This window comes from Lynx rufus, unplaced genomic scaffold, assembly GCF_022079265.1.
Source record: "Lynx rufus isolate CCGP_SWC_20201006 ecotype Redwood Valley unplaced genomic scaffold, mLynRuf1.p SCAF_8, whole genome shotgun sequence".
In the NCBI taxonomy this organism is placed as follows: Eukaryota; Metazoa; Chordata; class Mammalia; order Carnivora; family Felidae; genus Lynx; species Lynx rufus.
In genome coordinates this window covers 88,131,610-88,155,886 of record NW_025814896.1, presented here as the reverse complement: position 1 = coordinate 88,155,886, position 24,277 = coordinate 88,131,610, and the positions used below count along the sequence as shown (strand labels likewise).

Below are 24,277 nucleotides of genomic sequence, written 5' to 3'. Positions count from 1 at the left end.
CCAGAGAGTCTGATTCCACCAGTCTGAGGTCATTACATTGTGTGACCAGGACCAAGAACCATTTGACTCAGTGTTGGACAAGGAGGGGGAAGGGTCAGTCCAGCTGGCCATGGGATGGAAAGGGCCCAAACTTGGGGTCAGCACTATTGAGCCCTGGGAACCTCTTCCCCTGGGACACTTAGAATTCTGGAGTTGCAAGAAACAGAAACTCAGTGGTGCCTCACAGAACCAAGGATAAGAAGGTAGCTGGGAAGGGAAGGGCCTGGAACTAGGATCTGGAAGGCCCAGGCCATGCTCCACTGACTGTACTCTAAGAACACATCAGCCTGGGCCTTTTCATGGCGGCCTGGCTTCCTTTGTTGTCATCCACATGATAGGCCTGCAAGTTGACACCTTAATGGCCAAGTGCCACACACCACACACAGGCTGGTCCTGCTTTCTCTCAGGCACCTTTCCAGTTCTGGGAGATAATGATGAGTTTGGCTAGCTTAGGTAAAGAGGATCAGGGGCGCCTGGGTGGCTTGGTCGGTTGAGCGTCCGACTTTGGCTCAGGTCATGATCTCATGGTCCGTGGGTTCGAGCCCCACATCGGGCTCTGTGCTGACCGCTCAGAGCCTGCAGCCTGTTTCGGATTCTGTGTCTCCCTCTCTCTCTGCCCCTCCCCTGTTCATGCTCTGTCTCTCTCTGTCTCAAAAATAAATAAAAACGTTGAAGAAGAAAAAAAAATTTTAAAAAAAGAGGATCAGTTTGGCTAGCTTGGGTCAAGGCTCTACCTCTCCAGGGGTGCAGTATCACCCAGCAGAAATATGGCTGTAGGTGGGATAGATTTGCCCACCAGAAGCCCCTCTTCATGCTAGGCCCCGTGCCAGGTGCTGGGGTATAGAAATGAGCACATATAGAAACGAGCAAGGCTGGAGTCTGCATCTGAGGCAAGAAAGCACAGAAAGAGAAGAAACCTCTTCTCTCTCTCTCTCTCTCTCTCTCTCTCTCTCTCTCTCTCTCTCTCTCGTCTGTGTGAGCAGAGAGGGGGCATGCTGAGGCAAGGAGGGCTCCCCAGAGGGGCTTTACGTTTATAGGTTGTTGGATTTGAATTGCATCACACCTCCACCTCCTCTTCCTGCTTCTCCTGCCTGCCCCCGCCCCCCATGGCTGATAACAGAGAGTTTTGTTTTGTTTTGTTTTGAAAAGCAGGGCACCGTTGCTGCCCTAAACAAAATAGGGGTTCTGGCAGGAGGGGACAAGGCAAGGAGGAGGTCTGGCAGTAGCCTGCTCAGCCTACGTGTGGCCATTCCCCTTTATTGTAAGCACCTGACTCAGACCACCGCAGGGCCACGAGGGAGGTGATGAAAAGTTTGTCAAAGTGGAGGAAGAGTGTCACATATGAGACTGGCTGGAAGGAGAGGCCGTGCGGGAGTATGTGCATGTGAAGCATCTGAAGAATGGGTATTCTGAGGCCAAGTATCCTGGGGAAAGGCGTCCGTGTGTGCCTAAGAACAAGCCTCAGGCCCAGACCACTTCCTCACCAAGAGACAAAAAGCCCACAGAGCTATGCTGGGCTTATCACCTCTTGTGAGAATGTCTTTCCCTGTTTCAGACTGGATGTGTGCCTCTTTGTTCTGCCCAAGCGGTGTGTCAATAGCCCTCGGGCACACCCCCAGCCTTCCATATTTCAAAGTCCAGGGAGGAGTTGGGGCCTTCTGCTGCGGTAGGAGATGGCTGCACAGAAGTCAAATGCCTTGCCGGCTGCATCTGTTGTTGGGGGCACCCTCTGGCCATGAGGGACAGATGCTCACTGCTGAAACTGATCTTCTCTTTTCTATGTGAGTAAAGTGTTGTTCCATCCAGTGCTTGACTGTGATGTTTTCTTTGGTGAGTCCAACACCAAGATGCAGTGGGCAGTGTTTGGATTTCTGGTCCTGGTGGCTCGCATTGTGATGACCTTGGCTACCCTCCTTGTAGTTGGAGTCCTCCCTTGGCACTGGTTCCTGCTGCACGGCGCTCTGCTCAACAGTATCTCAGTGGTTAAGCATGTGGGTAGCTCATGCCCGGAAGACTAGGGACTGGTCGCATCCCAGTTTGCCTGTGACTTTCCTGGTTAGCGCTGAAATCCCCTGTGCTGAGTATATCAGCATGGTTGGTCGCCCAGCAGAGTGGGCTGGGGCTTACCAGCAGAGTGAACTTGATCAATTTGCTAACTTCTCTGTGCCTCAGATTCCTGACCTGTAAAATGGGTATAAAAATAATACCTACTTTATAGAATTTTTGTGGGGGTTAAACAAGAGAGTTTATGTAAAGGACATAGCTCAGTGCCTAGCACAAAGATATGTTCAACAAACATTAGCCATTAATAACAATATTATATTAGATATAGACTTTTTCTGGGTGGTCCCAAGGGAGAAAACTGGACCAATCTGCCCAGTAGAAGGAAAAATTTCCTTATAGACTGGGGATAGTGATTTGCTAAGGTGTTCAAATATAGGCTAATGTTTGGCCTGCTTTGTGAAGTGGATGGTAGAACTAGCCATCTCCTGGTCCTGAAAAACCTTAGTCCTGTGATATATTCATTTCATCCTTTTCCCTCCCCGCCCCCCCAAGGAGGGGAGCTAGCTTGTCAGAGAGAGCAGTTTCTTTTCTTCTAATCAGCAATTCCTGGTCTGGTAGACCACTCAGAGCTGCTTGAATAAAGATGGGGAGACATTCCAGCCACGATTCCAATGATCTGTGTTATGCTAAAGACAGACACAAACGAATGGCTCTCTGCCGTCCTGGCCAATGGGGCTGCCTCCTTCCTTGGAGAGGAGCTCCTAGCCCTGGTTGGGCTTCCGTTAGCTGGCTGCTTCCCCACAACCCTGCTCAGGGGCTCTGCTGTGTGTGTGTGTGTGTGTGTGTGTGTGTGTGTGTGTGCGTGTGAGAGAGAGAGAGAGAGAGAGAGAGAGACACACACACACACACACATACACACACACACACACACAGAGACAGACAGACAGACAGAGCCAGGGAGAGATAAGAGAGAGAGAAAGAGAGGTCAGCAAGTGTCTCATGTGATCTGTACGAAGTCCCAGACTGCTTCCCTTCCCCCACCTTATTCTTTCCTGTTATTCCCCAGCCTCACCCCCTCACCCTCACCTCCCACGTGGTCCTCTCAGGCCTAGTAGCTTAATGAAAGGCAATTAATAGAGCCCTTTGAGGACTTGTCATTAGAAGGCCCTTTAATTCAGCCACTTGAGTTGGGGCCCCAGGCATGTGACAGGGGTGCCAGGAACACCAGGGCAGCTGTTTGGGGTGGGGGAGGCAGAGCAGAGAAACAGGGTCAGGAGGCCTAGACTCCTGGGACGTATAGATTATGTGAACATAGCAGGGGTCATTGTTTTTCATTGTTTGTGGTTTGTTTCTTAACCAAATTTTGCTCTGGCTAAGCTGCAGCAAAACAAAGACCAGAGGGGTGAGATGTCAAACAATAAAGCTGCTGATTACACAGACCATCCTAGGAAAAATTTCCCCTAGGACATGGGCATCTTGGAGAGGGGATATCATTCAGTGACATTGTATGTGTGAGGGTACAGTGGGGGGCATAACTGTGCTTCCTTTGGGGCTGGGGTGCTGACAGGGAAAGGGGCAGGAAGGAGCTCCACAGGGGGAGAAGAAGATCAGAAAGGAAGAGGGACTTGGGTCTCCAGGCCTGCCACCATCTGTCTCTGACTTCACTGTGTCTCTCACACAACCAGGCCAGGCCAGGCAGGGGCAGCAGAGGCCCAGATGCCGATGTGGACTTTGTCTCCATCTGTGTGTAATGTGTGTGTGTGTGTGTGTGTGTGTGTGCGTGTGTGTGTGTGTGTGTGTTCTCCTGGCGTGCCCTCCTGGCCCACACACTTAACGCTGGTGATAAGGCCTCCCACGGTCTCTCAAAACTCCTTCAATAGGCCTTGAACTAGCTCTGACTTTGGTCCTCTGCAGCTCCTCTGGCTGCCACTAGAGGGCAGCAGCCAAGACGCAGAACTGAAGCTGCACACTGCTGCCCTCCCCAGCCTTTTCCTTCCGAGTCCTCCTGCTCTTCCCAGCCCCTGGGGATGTGCCCGCCCCAGCTGTGTGGGCCAGTGGGACCACAGAACCAGCTAAGTTCCCATCCCTGGCCTGGGGCTCAGGGAAGGTGTAAGGCTGTGAGAGTGTCAGAGTGAAGATGCAGGAAGGGATGGGAAGTGACCAGAACCCGGAGGTGTGTTCATCAGCTCCCATAAGGATAAAGGTAGAGGGAAAAGAGGAAGACCCAGAGGGCAAGCAGGCTGCAGGGAGATAAAGCAGGATCCAGCCCACTAGCCAAATGGCAGATGGTGACAAGACGGGCAGAATCACTCTCACAACAAAGCAAGTGACTTTTAAGAGACCAGAAAAAACAGTGGCTCTGGAGCCAGACTGCCCAGATTCAAACCCCGCCTCTCCTAAGCACTAGCTGTGTGACCATAGACAAGGTGTCTATGACTCAGGTTTCTTCTCTGTGGAAAGGACATAATAGGAGCACTATCTCTTGTGCTAGATGTGAACATTAAATGGGTTTATACATACAAATCATTTAGAACAGTGGCACAGAGTAAGAACACTATAAATGCTAGCAGTTAAGTGTTTTGAGGAAGAGATCCATATGATGTTGAAAGCTAATTTCCCCTAGAACATCCTCATGACATGTATGGAAATTGGTCCCCACACACACCAGCATTAAATGGTAACACATGAGTGTGTGAACTAGTAAAAGTTAAAGGATTGTGTGTAACATTGGAATAAGTGTATATACTTATTGTCAATATGTAAATCAACCAACTTCTGAATCTACAGACCCTTTCACTCTTGACTCCCTTGAACTGAAGGTGGGAAGCCCTCCTGCTTCCTCCCAACCCTCCTTCAAGGGAGGCTAGGTTTGCTCTCCCCTGTGACCTCCTGCCTACTAAGCATTGTTCCTGAAGAGTCTCCCTGAGCCCTGTCCAGCCCTGTTGGGTCAGGTGGGGCAGACGGGAGCCAGTTCCTTGGGCTTGCTTCTCACTGCTCTCAGGAAATTATGGCTTCTCCTGCCGTGGGAGGAAATGCCAGTGCTCAAGCCTTGGTTCCTGGGGCCAATTGGGCCCTAAGAGTGCAGGGAAGTGAAGGTGCCCAGCTCTGCAGCAACAACCACGCATCAGTCACTGCAATGCACTTTACTTTGTGGCCCTCAAATTCCCCTGATGTATAATTCTGGGAGGACTGGGGGAATACTTTTATATTCTTCTCCCTCCCAGGGAAGATAATATTTAGGAAAAATAAGAACAATTGATATTTTATTGTGCCTCTACTCACTGATGCATCTGTGTCTCAAATTCAAACTCCCAGGTGACCAGGCCACATGATCCAAGGTTAGGCATCTTCCCTGTAAGCCACTACACAGTGGCTTTTCTCACAAAGGGATGGGGTAAAAACAGGAAATCTGAGCCCTCCCAGAAGATCCAGCAACCTATGAACATTTTAATTTTAAACTTAATTTATGACTAGGTAATGTTTTTACATATACTTACATAGTTTCATGTATTAAGAAGACAAAAAGACATACAGTGGAAAGGCTCTCTCTTACTCTTGAACCCCACCCTCTCTTCCTAGGAAGAAAGCAATGTTACCATAAAAAACAAATTTTTTTTAATATTTATTCATTTTTGAGAGAGAGAGAGAGAGAGAGAGGGAGAGAGAAAGAGAGAGAGATAGATAGCGGGGGAGGGGCAGAGAGAGAGGGAGACACAGAATCCGAAGCAGGCTTCAGGCTCTGAGCCATCAGCACAGAGCCCGACGCGGGGCTTGAACTCACGAACCACGGGATCATGACCTGAGCCACAGTCGGACACTTAACCGACTAAGCCACCCAGGCACCCCATAATGTTACCATTTTTTTAAATGTTATCATTTTGTAATGTATCCTTTCAGAAATGTTTTATGTAAAGAAATACCTAAATAAAGAATACCTAGATTGTTTTTCCCCAGTCTTTTACTTTATTCAAAAGGGGGACCCTCTTACATGGGTACATAAAGAATATCCTCATTTTTGTTGTTCGTTTCTACTCTTTTCTTTTTTATTAAAGTATGGGTGACACTCAATGTTCCATCGGTTTCAGGTATACAACATCGTGATTTCAGCAAGTCTATACGCTATGCTCTGCTCACCGTAAGTGTAGCCACCATCTGTCACCATACAACGCTATTATAATACCACTGACTGTATTCCCTCTGCTGTACCTTTCATCCCCGTGACTTATTCCATCCTCATTTGTTTTTATGGCTTTACTCTATGATGTATCAAAAGGTACTTTATCCAATTTCCTATTAATAAACTTTCGTTTTCAGTGTTTCCCCATGCTGCAACAAAGAGGCTTATAAACAGGCACACAGCCCTTTAAGCTCCCACTGCCCCTTATACATATTCCTTAGTAATTCTTTTTTTAAAATTAAAAAAAATGTTTATTTATCTCTGAGAGAGAGAGAGAGAGAGAGAGAGAGACAGCAGGGGAGGGGCAGAGAGAGAGGGAGACACAGAATTGGAAGCAGGCTCCAGGCTCCCAGCTGTTAGCAGAGAGTCCAACTGTGGGGCTTGAACTCATGAACCGTGAGATCATCACCTGAGCCGAACGCTTAACTGACTGAGCCACCCAGGCCCCCCTTCCCAGGAATTCTTAAGCAGGGGTTTGGGACACCTTAGAAGTCAACAGTGGACACAGAATTCAGGGAGATCAACTCCAGAACCCTGGAAAATTGGAAGGAAAAAAATTCCATCTTATTTGCACTAATAACCTCTAACTGAAACTAAACATTTCCCTCCATGGTGAATAAAGGCAACAGACTCATAGTACTTGTTAGTAATATCCATAACTCTCTCACATGATTGAAGGTATTTTGAAACATCATTTACGTTCATTCATACTTTGTCATTGTGGTAATAAAGGAAAACTGTTTCTCTACTCACAAACCTTATGACACCAAACATGTGGGCTTTTCCCCTCACATCAACCAATTTTCCAACAACCTGTACACAGACTTGGTGTCCTATAATTTTATTCAATTCTGATACTAACCACACGGAGTTGGTGTGATATTTTGCAAGTTTAAGGGCTCAGTCCCACAAGACTGCCCTCAAGTCAGATGCCAGTTACAGTCACGGGTCTCCAGGGGACCTACGCTTCTGTCCAACTTGGCTACAAAGTAGGGGGTTCCCACACCACCTTCCTCAGGTTGGGTAATTTGCTAGACAAAACTTGGAAATGACAACTCAAAGGTAATTGGCTGACAAAACTCTGAAACATTTACTTACATTTACCAGTTTATTACAAAGGATATTATAAAGATACAGATGAACAGCCAGGTTAAGAAGCACATAGGGCAAGGTCTGGAAGGGTCCCCAGCTCAGGAGCATCTGTCTCTGTGCAGTTGGGGTGTGCCATCCTCCAACCACTGGGATGCATTCACCAACGTCTGAACCCCACAGTATTGGGATTTTTAGGAAGACTTCATCACAGAGGCATGACTGATTATTAACTCAATCTCTAGCCCCTCTCACCTCTGTGGAGGATGGGGGATGAGACCAAAAGTTCCAAGCTTCTAATCATGGCTTGGTCTTTCTGGTGACCAGCCCTATCCTATCCAGGAGCCTACCAAATGCTGCTATGAACATTGGTGTATACATAACTCTTTTGAGTCATTGCTTTCAATATTTCGGGGTATATACCCAGGAGTGTAATTGATGGACCATATAGTAATTCTATATTTAATTTTTGATTAATGTTTAATTTTGTATTTACGTTTATGCATGTAAAGGTTATTCTGAGAGGAGTAGCCTGGCCGAATCCCGCACACTTTAGTTTGCATGCCTGTCTTGGCCACTAGATGGAGAACTTCTTAACAAGGACTGCCCTGCTCCTTCTTCCCCCTCGGTAACTCACTCCATGGTAGATAGTAAATGCCTTCGGCTGCAACTGGGCGCCTTGCGTGCCAGCCACTGGCGGTGTGCAGGCGATACAAAGGTGAAGAAAGTACCCTAAAGGAACTCAGCCTAAAGGGAGAGTTACGCCTGAAGATGACTGATTTAAAGGCGCCCCAACTTCTGCCTGTGCCGCTTCCTAGATGTATGACCTGAGGCAAGGTAACCTTCCTTGGCCCCAGCTTCCCTATCCATAAAATGATCTACGTCATCCAATCAACTTCCATTACGAAAATGCAGCGTAGCCTTTAATCACAGTGCCTGGCACGCGTTAGGCATGCAACAATTGTGTCCCGGTTACCTGCGGTAGCGAGATAAAGTGCTGTAGGCAAACCTGCCTAGAGGTTTCCGGTCGGTGCTTGTTTGGGGAGCGGTCAGGCGGCCCTCTCGCGCCCTGGACCCCTCCACCCTGGAAGCGGGAGAGCCCAGGGAGCACACCGAAGGCTGGCCCTCCGGCAGGCGCCGCTTCCCCGCCCCCCGGGACAGTCCTGCCTCCGCGAGCTGCGTCGCCGGCCGTGCGTTGCCGGCCGTCCCCTTGGCGCAGCCCCGGGGATGCAGCTCCCCGAGAGCTGTGCTGTACGCGGCCGCGGCGGTTGGTCCTCCGCGCCGGCAGGCGGCGCTAGGCCGGATTCGGCAGGGGGCTACGCCCCGACCGTGCTTCTCTCGGCGGCGGCGTACGGTCGTCCCGCTGTCCGCGGGGCGGGGACGCGGCGACGGTGGCGGCGGCTCCGTGTCGCCGGAGCCGAAGCGCGCAGGCCCGTCCTGGCGGTCGGGGGGCGGGTGGGGCGGGGGCGCCATGTGGTTCATGTACGTGCTGAGCTGGCTGTCGCTCTTCATTCAGGTGGCCTTCATCACGCTGGCCGTCGGTGAGAGTGCGCGACCCGGATCCGCGCGGGCTCCCGTCCGGCATCTGTGCTGGCCGGGGATCGCATCTCGAGGGTGGTCGCTTCACGGGTCGCCGGAGCCACCCGGGGGACTTCTGTCCGGTGCTCCGGGCCCTCGCATCTCTCTCCTTCCTCGTCCCGTCAGGTCTTGCCCTCTCTTGCTGAACCCAGCAGCCCTCGGGACCGCGGGTCCTTCCCGGTGTCACAAAATGCACCCCGGCAATGCCTGGGAGTGGCTAACTCCATTGCCCCTTGCCCGAGCTCGCGCACTGCCAGCCGCTGCGGGTCCCACCCTCGCGGGCCTACGGAGCTGAACTTTTCCAGGCTTATCGCCGCTCTTTCGCCTCCGGCCCTTTGTACTGCCTACTCTCTCGGAGTTTGACACGCTTTCTGTTTCCATCCGGCTGGTTCCTACTCTTGGTCCCAGCTGAGATGTCATCTCCTCAAGGAAGCTCTCCTTATGGGGTTTGGTGGTGCCCTCTGCTTTCTCGGAAGTAGGGCTTATCACACTGGGATCATCTGATTCCTTTGCCTACTACCCACCTACCCACGCTGGGTCAAGGAAGGGACCTTGTCTGTCTTATTCTGTACTCTCATTACTCAGCCCGGCACCTGGCCCGTGCCGGGTGCCCACAGATATTATTGAATGAATGAATGAACTTGTCCTTTACGAACCAGAGGTTAGCATTGTGCTGAGGCGTCAAATACAGGCTTTCATTCAGTTTTATGAAGTCTCCTTAGTTGCCCTGACGGTTTTGCTTTGTCAGGGGAGGACACCACATGGGATGTTTGGTTTTTCCTTACGTGCTGGAGTTCATGAAGGGTCAGTGGGGACCAGCTGCAGAGAGAGGAACGACCAGGATGGTGAAGTGACTCTGGCTAATGTTCTTCCTGCTTGTTCCTCTTCTTAACCCCCTCAGCTGCCGGACTCTATTACCTGGCAGAACTGATAGAAGAATACACAGTGGCCACCAGCAGGATCATAAAATACATGATCTGGGTAAGTGGCAGATTTCCCAGGATTTCCCCTCTTTTGCCCTGCCTCCAAAGGAGGAAGTGGGGAAAGTTTGGCATGGATGATGAGACCTGTGTCCCTGCTGTTTCCTGAGGGTGCCACCCCTATCCCCTCGACTTGGACCTGGGCTCCTGAGTGTGCTGTCTGGAACAGGTGTTCCCTCACCTCCTTCCCCAAGTGGCATTGCTTCACTCAGTTCCTTCAGGTGACAGCTGAGTGCCATCTCTGTTGACAGCACCACGGCCTGGCCTTTGCTTGGTTGTTTCCCATTGTCTGTAACCCCTTGCTCTGTTCATGGCATTTAGAACTAAGAAGGACCTAAGGACAGTTTTGAGTACTTGAGTTAGAGTACTCATTGCCCTCTTTCTGACTGGGTCAAGTGGCTTGTCCTAAGAGAGGGAAGGAAGCCTGCCCAAGCCCTGCCCTCCGGAGCTTTCATGGAAGGCTTCTGTTCCTGAGGACACAATCCTTGCCATTGATGTCAAAGCTACCAGAGTGCCTGCTGGCGCGGTCAGATTCCTGCCGGCTGCAGGAAGGGCCGGGGATGGGGCATATATTTGGACGGGAGAAGCCCAGTGCTGCTCAAGTCACCTGGTGTCAACAGCCACTCTGGGCACGGCTTGGGGTGGAGGGTTAGTAGTGGAGACAAGACCATAGCTCTCAGCTCTGGGTTCAGGGGCCTGGTTTGTGGGTGTTGCTATAGGAATTATAGCTTCATTCCGCCAACTGCCATTTGTTAAGTGCTGACAGCTATAAGTCTTTCAGAACAGTGTTTTTTCAAACTGCAGGTGTCATTCATTATTGGGTTGTGTAATCAATTCAGTAGGTCATGATCAGCATTTTAAGGAAAACAGAAAAGACTAGAATTGAAATTTGAACTTTGATCTGTAAACTGTTTTCTTTTCCTTTATGGTGGGTTGCTGTCAACTTTTTGAGAATGGCGTGAAAAGACGCTGCCCTTTGGGAGCTGAGAGACAAGTTGGGGAGGCCAGACCTGTGACTGTGAAACAGGAGGAGACTGAAGCATATGAACCTAGTGTTCCCCGGAGTGGGCTGGGGGTTAGTGAGACCAAGAAGGCTGCCTGGAAGAGGCTCCCTGCACTGTGTACCTCTGGTTGTTTCAGTTCTCCACGGCTGTGCTGATTGGCCTCTACGTTTTTGAACGCTTCCCCACCTTCATGATTGGCGTGGGCCTCTTCACCAACCTCGTCTACTTTGGCCTCCTCCAGACCTTCCCCTTCATCATGCTGACCTCGCCTAACTTCATCCTTTCATGCGGTGAGAGGGGGCAGAGTTGGGGAGGCAGTTGAGGTGGTCGCATGTGCCCAGCTCAGTCAGGCGCACTGTGGGGATATAGAGAAAAGAGGCAAAACCACTGAGGTTCTCCAGGAGGCCAGGCTGATGGGGAACTTGGGGTGCTCACACTTGAGGAGCCTAGAGTGAACCTTGGCTCTAGTGACTAGAATTTGGGGGGATGGGGTGGTAGGGGTGGGATACTCAGACAGGGAGGGCTTTCCCAGGGAGGTAAATTTGAGAAGGGAGAAAAGGTGAGTTTGCTGCATAGTCTTGGCTCCTAAGAAACCACTTAGCCAGGAAAAGCCCAGGGCCCCACCCTGGCAAGGCAGGTAGCTCGCCAGCTAGTCGTCTGCCCCGAAGTCTTAATACAAGGGTCTGTGGGTCCCCCTGCAGGCACCTGCCTTGGGGTAGACAGACGTGTTTGGAGGACCCTGACTTTTCTGTTTTTGACCTGGCACTACTTTCTGGTCCTGAGAGTCATTTCTCCTCTCTGGCCTTAGCTTCTCAATCTGTTTAAAGATGATGGACTCCAGTGACACACGGTAGGCGATTATAGATATTCTTGGAAAAGATTCCGGGAAGTGTTTGGTTACCAGGATTGCCTTTTCTCCCATTAAACATTACTGGTCATCTAGCCTTTGGTCAGGATATGAGATGTAATTGGGGGTTTCTTAGAGCCACTTTACTATTTCTGTGGGATAATCTGGAAAGAGAATGTTATCCACAAGGAGGGCATAGCATTAAAGCAAGGACTGGCCTCTTCCCTGAGCACCTTGGTTTGATTCCACCAGAGGATGTGTTCAGTGGAGATTGGTGTGGGGAGTCTGGAGACCAGACCCCTCCTGCATCTTCCCAGGGGATAGAACCCTCCCCATCCCCCCACAGCAGCAGGCCCTCTTGGCTTCCCTTTGTCATTCCCCCGACCTGCCCTTTAGATGCCCGAGAGAGTTCGTCTGAAGATGTGTGGGCATTAGGCACCATCTGTCTTCCAGTTTCGCCTCATTTCTAGAGTATGGCTAGGTATGGTGGAGCTCTCCCTTAGAAAGGGAGACACCAGAGAGGAGAAAAGAGAAGCAAGACATGGCACTGGGCTGTGAGGTGTTTGTGCGGGGCGTTCAGTTTGAGGCTGTGCTTTGTTCTGGTGCCCGCCCTTCACCTCACTGTGAGAACAGGCAGGGATGCCTGTCTCTGAGCAGCCCGTCCCCGGGATCTACACGTTACCTCTCCCTCCATGAACGTGGGTGTACACTAAGGAGGTGGGTGTCAGTCCAGAACATACTAGTTTAGACCAGGGAGCCCTACCCTGGGACAGAACGAGGAAGGGCCCCTTCCCCCAGAATCTGGAGGATCCCTAAAAGTGTGCGTAGCAAACTGTGCCCTTTTATTCCTGAGGAGAGAGAGCCTTTTTATTTGAGGCCCTCTCCCTGCTGCCCAGTTCAGAGTAGAATCTGTTGGCAGTATGTTTGGTACCTGCACACCCATGATTTCCTGCACCCACGCCCATGGGAGAGCACTCTTCAGGACTCACGTCCACTTCAAACCAGGTTGATTGTCACAGTGCCTTGAATTATGTAACATTAAAGTCTCATTTTTAAACCATTCAAAGAGCTTTCTTAATGCCTTCTAATTTTGCTCATAAATGCCTTCTGCAGTGGGCAGGCAGGAGCTAATGCTCCCATTTTAACAGACGGAAAACTGAGTTCTGGAGGGTGGTGTGCTTGGCTTATAGCCATACTGTGAGATGGGTGTAAAATCAGGACTGAGACTCAGGGCTCCCCACTCCCAGGGGCCTTTTGAAGGTTAAAAGTCTAGCTTTATGTTATTCTCCCCAAAGTGACTGACTCTTCATTCCCTCAACAGGGCTAGTGGTGGTGAATCACTACCTAGCGTTTCAGTTTTTTGCAGAGGAATATTATCCTTTCTCAGAGGTAAGAAGTGTTCAGTACGTCGAACTATTAGCAGGGCCAGGGGAAGTAAAGGGGACTTGCATTATTTGCTTTGTGAACTTAGCTGTGATTTGAAACAGTCTATTTAGGGATAACACATTTAAAAAAAATAGTACTGATGATTTTAGAAAGCAGTGTGGATGAGGAGCAGGGAACCCTTTGGCAGAGGTGGGGAGGACACTGCTCTCCCACGGGAAGTCCTTTGGTTCTCCCAGGATCACCTGAGGTCAGGATGGGGCAGGGGGGTGGCCTTGGCTGATGCACATCTCACGGGGCTGGGCAGGTTGCGGTCCTGAAGCCCGGCTCCTCCCAGTGGCCCGCCAAGCCTTTCTCCTCTCTGGGTCCCTCCACACCCTGCTGCTGCAGTTCTGACCCTTGGGAAGAACAGGGTCACTGTTTTGGGGAATATGGGTCAGCCATGGTTTTGCCCTCCATCTGCCTCCTTTAGTTCAGAGGAATTGCTTGTCCTAGTGACCAGGATTTGGGGATTGTGGTCACACTCAGCCATCCTCAGCCTTCACCTTTCCCCACTGAATTATCTCCGTGTCTGAGGTTGTCTTGTCTCTGCTTCCTGGGCCCTGGCCTCCTTCAGAGATCAGGTGTGGGGGCCTTCTGTGCACCCTTGAGCGCCTCTGTAAGATACACGGTGACCATGTCCGGCCCACCCTTGGCACCTACGGGGCACCCTCTTTTCAGTGTCTCTTGTTGCCAGGTCCTGGCCTATTTCACTTTCTGTCTGTGGATAATCCCGTTTGCGTTCTTTGTGTCGCTGTCGGCTGGGGAAAACATCCTGCCCTCCACCATGCAGCCAGGAGGTGAGAAGGGGTTTGTCAGGGGTCATGGTGGGATGACACCAGGAAGACCTGGATCTACACGGGGAGCCAGAGCCCAGCCCTGTGAGAGAGACACACTTGGGCTCCAGGTGGGGAGAGCCGTGTTCACATTTAGACACACACACTCATCTCCCTGCCTATGTCTCCACAGATGACGTGGTCTCCAATTACTTCACCAAAGGCAAGCGGGGCAAACGCTTAGGGATCCTGGTTGTCTTCTCCTTCATCAAAGAGGCCATTCTACCCAGTCGTCAGAAGATATACTGAACCCCTTGGGGAGGGGATGTGGGAGCAAGATCAGGAGAGTCAGGCCCCTGGGCCTCTGCACTAGGTGGGGGCCGTGAGCCTGGAAGGCACCTTCCCCCAGCCCTGGCCCTCGTTCCCTTGACTCTCCCTGAAGCCCTCGTCCCCACCTTCCTCGAGGGGCTCAGCTTGGCTCAGATCTGATGTTGCTAGAGGGCGTGACCTCAGAGGGCACCGGGGGGATGGCAGAGCCTGCTTAGCCAGGAGGCCATGGTCCACCTGGTTATTCGGAAGCTGAGCTCCCTGTGACCCTCCTGCCGGCTTCTGTGGTGGGTCAGGAGGTTCTGGCTCAGCCTGGGCAGGCGGGGCAGGGGCTGTGAAGCTGGAGAGCAAATAGGGATAAGTTCTCTGGGCAGATGGCCGTGGGGAGGGGCCATGGCTTGGCACTTCCAAGAGAAATCGTTTTTGCTGTTGAACTGTGATTTCTGTCCAAGTGCTGATTCCCATTTGAATAAAGATTCTAGGTGGCACTGTTTGCCTTAATACCCTGAAAGTTCATCTCCCTTTCTTCCTATTGCTCTTCTGCCCTGGACTGGATGGGCTTTTCTGTTCCAGTGGCTCCTTTTCTGGGTTTGGGTCTTGCCCTCTCGAAGGGACTGCTGTCATGGCCTTTTGTGGGAAATGAGCAGCGATGAGGAGCTGAGCCAGATCAGGGGAGTTGGGGTGGAGGCAGCCTTTCTCATGCCCCCTCCCTTTTCATCTGTCTCTTCTTTACCTGCGGCTCCACGGCTGTCACAACTGGGGACAGAGAGGCACAGTTTGGGACTGGGTTGGATTTTCAGAATATCTGCAATATCCTACTTGCAAGTCTTCCCCTGGGGAAAAGGAGTGGTTTCTGGCCGAATTCTGTCTCAGGCCTGAGGAGAAACAAAATAGAAATTGGCTTCCAGGCAGCCTGGGTTACAGCCTAATTTTTAAGAACTGGGACTGAGGGGAGAAATGGTTTGTCACTCTAAGAGCACACGAGGGCTGGCCCTCTCTTCTGTGTGCTCTTGGCTCCTGAGGAGATGACCTCAGTCTTGCAAGAAGGCAGGCCAGATCCTGGCACAGACCAGCATATGCTGACTTTGCACTCCAGCTACAGTGCCTTGCAAGTACTCAGCCGTGCACGTTGGCGTGCAGCCCCCACGAGAGCCGTTCCTAGCCACGTCCTCTACCTCAGAGCGAGGCTGGCGGGTGCGGAGATGGACAGTGCACCTGTGGTACCTTTAAGCCGGGGAAGGCGTCTGTGCTTGAAATTTTCTATATCCTGCCTCAAGTCCCACCACAGCCCCGCATCTCCTGACGTTAGTGTTTCCTGTTCTCTTAAAAATGCCAGCCTGTCCCTTTCCCTGAGAGGAGTAGCACATTTTGGGTTTTTCTTGGTGGGGAGGAGATGGCCGGGCCTTTTTATCCTATGCAGACAAGGGAGGACAAGGTGGAAGACGCAGGAGGCCGATACCATCTTCACTGTGGGTCAGCAGCTGGCCCTGCTCTCCCTTGCCATCCACTTCTTTGTTCCTCACCATGATGATATGGCTTCTCGCCTGGGGGTTGCCGGTGGCTTTGTGCTAAGTCCTCTCATATCCTGCTGGATCTCTGCAGCATCTGACAGGGCTGACCACCCCCAGCTCCTTGAGTTGCACTTTACTGGCACTCCTCTGGCTGGTTTTCCTCCTACCTCTGGCTCTTCCTTTCAGTTTCCTGCACAGGCCTCTCCATTTGCCCCCCACACATGGGGTTTCTCAGGGTTCTGTTGTGGGCTCCCTGGAGGAGCCCATCCATGCTGATGGCTTCAAGGACTCTTTGCCAAGGAATTGAGAGTTGACCTCCAGCCCCGATGTCCCTCCTGGTCTTCTGAACTACATAGTTCTGCCTTTGGGTGCACAGGCAACTCTCATGGGCCAGAGGGCACTTGTTGCTGTCCTCTGTAAACCTGCCTCTTTTGGGTACCTGCTGTGGCCCCAAGACCTCTCAGGAGCCAGACCAGAAACCAGCTTTCTAGCCCTGCTTTCTTTTTCGGCCCCTCCCCACCCCCATCCAGTCTCTAAAAACTGTTAAATTTACTTTCCTAACATCTCTTGATTCAAGCCACTGCCACTGTCATCAACTTATACCTGGATTATTGTGACAGCCTCCTTCTGCTTCTCTGTCCCACAGCCAGAGTTGTCTTTAAAATGTATAGTTGATCAGGTCACTCCCTGGCCTACAACCTTTCATGGCTCCCTACTGCTCTCAGGATAAAGTCCAGACCCCTTAGCATGGCTTGTGAGACTTGTGATATCTGGTTACTGCTCGCCTCTGGTCTCATCACTTGCCACCTTGCACCATGTGCTCCAGCCTCCTGTATTCAGAGATGCCACTTTGATTCCCCTTTCTTCTGCTCACCTGGGTACCTTCTCAACTTAGGTTTCATTACCTCTGAGCTCTGTCCCCTCTCCCCCCCAGCACACCACACAATTCACTCTAGGCTTACTTGCCTGCTTACTGGTCTATTTCCCCACTAGACTGTAAGCTCCTTGAGGGCAGGGACTGTCCTTCAGTTTTTGTATCAACAGTGCCTGGCTTGGTGCCTGGTACATAGAAAGCACTCAATAAATGTTTGTTTAATGAATGATTTGTAGTGATGTGTACAGGGGATAGCAGGGGATCCAGGATAGCTACCTGGAGGAAGTGCAAGTGCTTCTATAGTCTCGAACTGAAGCCACATGTCCTCCCTCCTTTCCCCCGAGATATGCTGCTTGTGCCTCCCTGATCTACAGAAACCTTGAAGGACTTAATCTGAACAGGAGGCAGAATTTTCCAGCAGTCCCTCATCCTGGAAGCCTTGTTCCTGGTGGGCTGAGAGGGAGGGGAGGTATTGGGGACACCCAAGTGTCACTTTTACAATGCTAGGGCCCAGGATAGAGACTGATACCCACTCTGAGGCCTTTGCCCTAACTTAAATCTCCTGGGGGGGAGGGGGTCCAAGAAATTTCTTTGTGGAGAAGGGAGACCTGGGATATAGGCTTTTGTTGAGAGAAGCTCAGATCTTTGTGCTGGAGAGTGGGAAGCCTGTGGGCACTTTTCTCCCTGTCCTCCGTCCACACCATGAATCACATCTCAGCCTCCGTTGGGCTGCCTCAGGTAGAGAGCCTACCAAAATAAGTTTATGGGGGACTTTTCAGGTAGGGTCGAGTGGGGAGCCTTTGATGGGCTTGCACAGCTGCCAGGAAGGCTTCATCAAATGTCTCGCGCAGGTTCATGGCCAGAGCGTCAGTCCAGAAGTTGTTATCACCCAAGTGCCGCTTCTGGGGCACATCCTTCATGCTGACAGAGCAAAAGCCCTGGGGCATTTTCATCCTGTATGGCCGCACCGAAGGGTACAGCTCTTGGACTATCACCTCAAAAGGCAGCTGGGGCACAGGTGCCACCTGGTTGCCGGCCACTGTGCACAGTTTGGCACTACCGTGCCTGTCGGACCTCACCTTGAGGAAGCTGCGGAAGTCATGCTCTGAGCTGGGGTCTGGATGCACACCCAGGCGGATGCCCTGCGTGTAGCCGATCTGGGTGGTGGGTGATCTGGCAGGATTGTTGCTAACATTCCATGACTTGGGCCGCCTGACCATGGGCTGCATGGGCGTGTGTGTCCTCAAGGGCTGCAGCTTGGGCCGCGGTGTCTCTCGCAGGCGCGCCTCTGGGGAGGGGTAGAAGCTCTTGGGAGGCCTCAGTCCTTGGTACTTGGTGGCCTTGGAGAGGGCCATAGCCTGGCGTGGGGTACAAGGCTCTCGCTTCGCGGTCCGGATCAGGGATTGGCCTCGGAGCAGCTGCTTGCAGTGGAGCCACTTCTTGAAATTAGCTTCTCTCAGAATTTGGTGCTTTTTCTGCAACATCAGAGGGTACAAGATAGTTGTGGAGGGCTGCCCCCTCCCCGCTTCTGTGGAAGGGGGCCCTGTGGCTATAGCCCTCGAAAACCTCAGGTGTCATTGGCCACCCATCATACAGTGCTGCCCCAGGGGAAACCTAAGTCTGATGGGAGGAACTCCTGCCTTATGGGAGCCCTTGTTCTGACAGGGAGACAACTATTACCCTATGGGAGCCCCTGGGCTGATGGGGCAGATAGACCCTCTCCCATAGAGGAAACCTCCAATCTGACACAGCCTCTGCCCTAGGTCTCCAGCGTGAGTGGGAGATACAGTCCCTGCCCTATGGGGAACCTCAGGTCTCATGGGGGAGACAAGCCTCCACCCCCAAAGAAGCCCCCAGTCTGGTAGTGGAGCTATGTCCTTCCCTAAGAGAACCTCTGGTTTGATGGGGGGAAAGGCAAATCCTTGACTCTGGAAGGAGAAAGAAAGGTTTGGAAGGTCTGGAACCAGGGGAGTCGATCTGGGCAGGCTTCTTGAAGTGGTAGGCCTTGTATGTCAGGGTATATAGTTGGCTGGCTCTTTGCACCAGGTGGTGATGACTCAGCCTACCTCTCTGTTTCTGCCTCTACTAGAACTGAACCCTCAACTTGTCACAGAACTGCCCCCTTTCCATACCCTTGTTTCAGTGTCTCACTTCCCAGATTGTTGCTAAGCAATCAAGTGGTATGGAGATTGACCCAGCTTGGGAGATAGGCTCTGATTAGGCTAAGCCAATCATAATAATTCCATCAGCCTTGCCCCAGACGCAGGTCAGCCAGCACATGGCTTTCCTTTACCTCTAGGGATTGGAGCAAGAATGGACATATGATCCAATGAGGCCAGTAAGAGATAAGGGGAGAGCTACAAGGGGCTTCTGGGAAAGTTTAGAGTCATGGGAATGGATGAGCTTTGCCTCCTCTGGGCACATGGGACTGGGTGACACTAACAACAGAAGAGGGTAGGGTTGAGAAAGCTGGAGAAAAATGCAGCTGGAACCAAGCTGGAGTACTGGATTTTGCCAGGCCTGATGCCCTCCCCACTTATGGATTCACTTAGGATTCCCAGGATCTTCCTTTTGGTTTTTTGGACTCGCATCCTATATAATGACACCTGCTTAAAATCCTTTAGCTACTTCCCCATTCTTACCCAGCCCAGGTCCATGATAGATCTGAGCCCCTGCCAAGTCTCTAGTTTGTCAATCTCCAACTCACATCTGATCCCCTACTCTCAGCATATACCACATTCTCCTGTACCTCTAGGCCTGTCCACAAGGCTGTCTGTTCCTTCTGTTTGGTTACCCCTTCCCTTCTTCTTATGGCCAACTGCTGCCCATCTTTAAAGATCCTCTTAAGCATTATCTCTCTGGCATCTTCCTGGACCCTTCCTCCTCTGTGGGAATATAACCCACCTCCTTTACTAGACCCTAAGCTTCTTGAGTGAGGGGACCACATCTCATTTATCTTTGGCGCCTCAGGGTCCAGCAGGTTCCTAGCACAGAGTACAGTGTGTTGGAAAGGATGGATATGTTTAAGATTTTATTTTTAAGTAATCTCTACAATCAATGTGGGGCTTGAATTCACAACCCTGAGATCAAGAGTCACATGCTCCACGGATTGAGCCAGCCAGGTGCCCCAAAGGATGGGTCTGTTTAACCAATGTGAATCCCAGTATACGCAGGGAATGGGTCTCATTAGAGATTTTCCTCCTAATCCAGAAGGAGGCAATGCACTAGGGAGGGGTGCCATAAATTCTTGCTAATTTAAGCTGTATTTGCTTTCTAACACAAAACAAGACTTTTGACGTAAAGGAGTGGCTTTTAAGGGTGGAATTTCAGAGGATGGGGAGAGGGAGGCTTTTTCTGGGTGGGATTGCTACCAGCCACTCTTCTAAATAACTGTGCATGTGAGTGCACTTGTCCTCTGCTCACATGCTTGGATAGCAGTGGCTGCTGGGCACCCCTGTCCACCCCTCCCCCTTACTTGATACTCAGTCAGGTAGTCCTGTTCCATGAGGGCCAGCTGGTCCTTGAGCGTCTTCAATTTCCCCATCTCACAAGCAAAGTCCTTCTTGTCCCGTTTCCACATGGCATCCTTCAAGAACCTGGTGCCAAGGTGGGGGTGTGTGTCATCCTTCTGATGACTGAGCTTTAACCAAGACTGGGAAGACTGGCTGCTGAAGGCCTGATATGGGTGAGAGGAGCCACCAGAGACACATTCCTCCACTGCTCAAGGCCCCTCTGACTAACTACTGTCATTTGAGGTGAGAGAGGAAAGTGTCTGATGGTCTGATCACCACCCTCCTGCTGAGGACCCAGGGCCTCTGGGCAAGGAAGGGTAATTCTAAACCCAAAGGAGTGAGGCCCTACAGAAAGCCCTGGGAATAATATCCTGGGCAGGAGTCTCCTCAGCAGACTTCTCTCCCAGCCCAGACCCCCCTCTCAAAAGTTCTTAGGTGAGGGCCCCAGGGGAAGGGCAGCAGGCTGTGGGTGGTTCTTACTCTCTCACCTGGCACAGTTGCGGTGATTCCATATTTTGCAGTAGTCGATGGGTTTGCAGCCCATGGCATCTCGGGCATGGACATCGGCCCCATTTTGCACCAGGACCTTCACACATTTCAGCAGGCCCTGGCAGGCCGCCAGGTGGAGGGGTGTGGAGCCATTGCACGTCTGACTGTAGAGGGCCCCACCGGGGGGGAAGAGGGCAGAGAGGAGGGACAAAGGGCATCTGCCCATCAGAGAGGTGGGCAAACTGGCTTCCAGACTTGCTCTGCCACCAGCCCACTGGGTGACTCTGGCACATCCCTTCTCCTCTCTAAGCTTCAGTTTCCTCCACTGTGGAAGGAGGGTTTGGACTAAGTGAATGATAAAAGTCTGATTATACGGAAATGCAACTGTTAAGAACTGCTGGAAGAAGAGCTGGGTTGGCTGGAGCTTAGAGGCACTAACCTTACTGGTTCATAAGTCAGTCAGCCCTCCTGTACCTACCCCTGCCTGGCCATGACGCACAAGGCCTGAATGACCTGAGCCCTGCCTCCACCTCAGCCTCATCTTCTGACCTTGCCCCACTCTTTGCCAACATGTGATCTTTTGCGCATCATATTCCCTCTGCCTGGGACACTTTTCCCTGGTTCTTTGCATGGCTGGCTTGCTCCCAGTTTTCAGGCTGCAATTTAAATGTCATGTCCTTAGAGGTGACTTCCCCTTCCAAGATGGATCCTCTCCCTGCCTCTTTTACTCACCACCTCATCACCCTGTTTATTTCTTGTAACCACTCACTACATTGTCATTTTGATCATTTATTAGTTAACTTCCTGTCTGCTCCTGCACTAGTATATCAGCTTCATAACAGCAGGGACCGTTTCTATGTCTTCACTGCTCTATTCCTCAACTCTGGCTTGGCGCTCTGTGTATACGAATGAGTGCAGTCCCTCATATGCCATCCATGCCCTTTTCATGTACTTCCTCCATTATCACAATAGTCTCATGTCATCCTCTCAAATTTCAGTTGAAAACACTGAGGAAATAGTTTCCAAACTTTGCTGCAAATTAGAAATACTTGGGGATATTTTAGGCTTTCCAAGGCCCAGACTACACCCCATACCAATTTCAACCTTTGATTGAAACCACAGGCACTGGTATTTGTGAAGCTCCACAGGTGACTCTAGTGTACTGACAAGCTGGGGAACCAGAGCACTGAGGCTAAGGGTCGAGTGGCTTCCCTGAAGTCTTTCCGTTTGCTAGCAGATGGCAAAGCTGGGATGTGAACTAGGCCTGTCCTCTCCCAGAGCCTGATCTCCTTACCACACTATGTGGGCTCGTTGGCTGCATTATGTGGGACCCAATCCTTGTCACCCCATAGCCCTCTCCCTGTCCTGCATGGATCTGCCTATCTGGAAGTGGGGTTCCTATCTGCCCACGCTCCAAGACACTTTCTGGACACAGGCTGGACTCACGTGTTGAGGGCCGCCCCTTGCTTAAGCAGGTAGTGAATGCAGGGGAGGATCATGGTCTTGTTGTCCTTGTGGATGGCCAGGTGCAGGGGTGTCTGGCCATTGTTGGTGGGCAGGTCCACGGGAAACTTGTACTCCTCTACCAAGACCTTCAGGCATGCAAGCTTGCCACTCTGGGCTGCGAAGTGGATGGCAGTGAAACCCTGTGGAGACCAGAGGAGGGCAGGAGAAGCCTGAGCAGGGCTCACGACTAACCTAGAGAGCAATTCCTTAGGATTACCCATCCCTCTTCCCTGACCCCCAGGGATCCCTTGCTCACACTCCTTTCCCACCCCCCAGCCCCATATGTGCGCACCCTTGCTGGCTGCCCCCAAATGGCTCTCCCACAGTAGCAAGGTGAATTAGGACAATCTACACAGAAAAGGACATCTGCGGATGCTGCATAGGCACATCTTTGCCAGGGAACAAGTATGTCAGGAGATTTTTGTGAGTGCAGAGGACTTCAGGTCTTGCCCCCAAGCTCCAAGGCCTCACCTTGTCATCTGCCGGGATTTCCTCACCGTGCTGACTCAGACAGAACCGCAACCATTCCAGGTTGCCCAGCGCCGCCGCGTACAACTCGTAGTAGCTCCCTATGGCCCTCTTGTCCCACTCATCCGGGTTAGAGTTGTAGCGCAAGTGGAGGGTTGGAAGCGAGGAGGTGAGTGAGAAAGCGGAGTCCCGGTCTGGGCCGGAAGCCCTGCAGAGGGGACGTGCGTGACGGCGAGGGCTGTCACTGAGCACCGGGGTGTTTCTGGAGGCCAGGCCAGGGTTCGCTGGTCAGCAGGGCAATGAGGAAGCCACTGTCCCCGGGCACCTCTCCGGAGGCAAGCCCGGACCCCAGCCCGGCTCTCGGGCTCCTCGGGCTCCTGCACAAGGCCCCCACCCCAACTGGGCCCTGCCCCTCCTGGGAGGCCCTGCAGCCCGGGACCACCTCATCCCCGGCTCACCTGGGCTGCTTGGGCGACGAACCACCCCAGGAGACCTTGTGGGAGAATTTCTCCGCTGGCGGCATGGCGACACTTGTTTGCGGGGACTGCCCCCGCCCGCGCCACCCTCCCGAGGGTGTTCGAACTTGCGCTCTGGGCAGCGCCGCTCCTCCGAGGAGCTGCGCCACCTCGCGGCTTAGTAACCGCCGGCTCCCGGGCGGCGAAGACCCGTTAGCGTCCCTGGCTATCTGGCCGGGCAGGCCGTCTTCAGGAGATCCTGCCGCGGGATCCCCGCCGCCCTGCGCGCCTTGGAAACAGCATCAACCACACACAAACCAAAAGACACAGAGGTTTTGTTTCTGATTATAAAATTAATAAGTGCTGATTGTAAAAACAGAGAAAAAGATGACGAGAAAATCAGAATCCAACCACCCACAGAAACCACAGTCTGTTACGATACGTATGTACATATCATATAGATATTTTTTTGGACTTCTTTTCGTTTAGCGTTTTATCATGAACTGGCCCCCACTGTCATGCCACGTACTAAACGTACATTATGACGCAACCGCAACACAACATCATAATGGACATGCTATCATTTCACGTGTGCGTTGGAAAACAAAATGATTCATCTTGGTTGTTTCCTTAGGATGGATTCCTGGAAGTAGAATTACTAGGTAAAAAGGAATGAACATTCTTAAAGGGTTGGTATGTGTTTCCAAACTGCCCGCCGGCAAGGTTTCATATTCATTTACACTTCATTTTTTTTTTAATGTTTATTTGTTTTTGAGAGAGAGAGAGCGCACGCGTGCATGAGCATGAGCAGGGGAGGGGCAGAGGGAGAGGGAGACACAGAATCTGAAGCAGGCTCCAGGCTCCAAGCTGTCAGCACAGAGTCGGACCCAGGCTGGAACCCACACCAGCCCCCATGCAAGAAACCTGAGCCGAGATCACTTAACCAACTGAGACTCGCAGGCCCCCCTTCATTTATACTTCTACCTGCAGTCAAGCAGGTTCGCTGCACATCACCTGTGTGACTTTGGATGAGTTACTTGACCTCTGTGTCTTAGTTTCTGCACTGGCAAAATGGGAATACTACTACCTACCAAACGAGGGAGGGAATTGGAGCAGTGAGACTGGGCCAGCTATCTATGAATTTGCTATTATTAAAAGCAAATACTTGAACCATCATCACCAGCACTGAATAGTATGACTTTAAATAAACATTTGTTAA

General features: G+C 51.7%; 2 protein-coding genes across 3 annotated transcripts; one reads left to right on the top strand and one right to left on the bottom strand.

Annotated features, from left to right (window-relative positions):
- The first annotated feature begins 7,970 nt into the window (after nucleotides 1-7,970).
- Nucleotides 7,971-16,854, top strand: TEX261 (testis expressed 261). 2 transcript variants are annotated; one of them, XM_047067960.1, is made up of 6 exons: nucleotides 7,971-8,146; nucleotides 9,789-9,868; nucleotides 11,008-11,161; nucleotides 13,040-13,107; nucleotides 13,838-13,940; nucleotides 14,110-16,854. In XM_047067960.1, the coding sequence occupies exons 1-6, from the start codon at nucleotides 8,128-8,130 to the stop codon at nucleotides 14,223-14,225; spliced, it is 540 nt and encodes a 179-aa protein (XP_046923916.1). In that variant the 5' UTR covers nucleotides 7,971-8,127; the 3' UTR covers nucleotides 14,226-16,854. The 2 variants fall into 2 exon arrangements, with proteins under 2 accessions (XP_046923916.1, XP_046923914.1); XM_047067958.1 differs by lacking the exon at nucleotides 7,971-8,146 and adding an exon at nucleotides 8,781-8,850.
- Nucleotides 16,855-17,254: 400 nt separating this feature from the next.
- ANKRD53 (ankyrin repeat domain 53) lies at nucleotides 17,255-23,126 on the bottom strand. Its single transcript, XM_047069301.1, has 6 exons — nucleotides 23,062-23,126; nucleotides 22,607-22,811; nucleotides 22,076-22,275; nucleotides 20,629-20,793; nucleotides 20,104-20,224; nucleotides 17,255-18,103 (listed from the first exon to the last, which is right to left on the bottom strand). The coding sequence occupies exons 1-6, from the start codon at nucleotides 23,124-23,126 to the stop codon at nucleotides 17,390-17,392; spliced, it is 1,470 nt and encodes a 489-aa protein (XP_046925257.1). The 3' UTR covers nucleotides 17,255-17,389.
- Between the last annotated feature and the right edge of the window lie 1,151 nt (nucleotides 23,127-24,277).

Bases quoted from the DNA above. Each gene is read 5' to 3' on its own strand.
- ANKRD53 (XM_047069301.1), bottom strand. From the start codon at position 23,126: ATGCCGCCAGCGGAGAAATTCTCCCACAAGGTCTCCTGGGGTGGTTCG. The intron at 20,225-20,628 runs GTGAGAGAGTAA...CCTTGGCACCAG, and splicing joins AATCACCGCAACTGTGCCAG to GTTCTTGAAGGATGCCATGT. The intron at 18,104-20,103 runs GTAAGGGGGAGG...CTGATGTTGCAG, and splicing joins ACTACCTGACTGAGTATCAA to AAAAAGCACCAAATTCTGAG.
- TEX261 (XM_047067958.1), top strand. From the start codon at position 8,781: ATGTGGTTCATGTACGTGCTGAGCTGGCTGTCGCTCTTCATTCAGGTG. The intron at 8,851-9,788 runs GTGAGAGTGCGC...TAACCCCCTCAG, and splicing joins CTTCATCACGCTGGCCGTCG to CTGCCGGACTCTATTACCTG. The intron at 11,162-13,039 runs GTGAGAGGGGGC...TTCCCTCAACAG, and splicing joins TAACTTCATCCTTTCATGCG to GGCTAGTGGTGGTGAATCAC.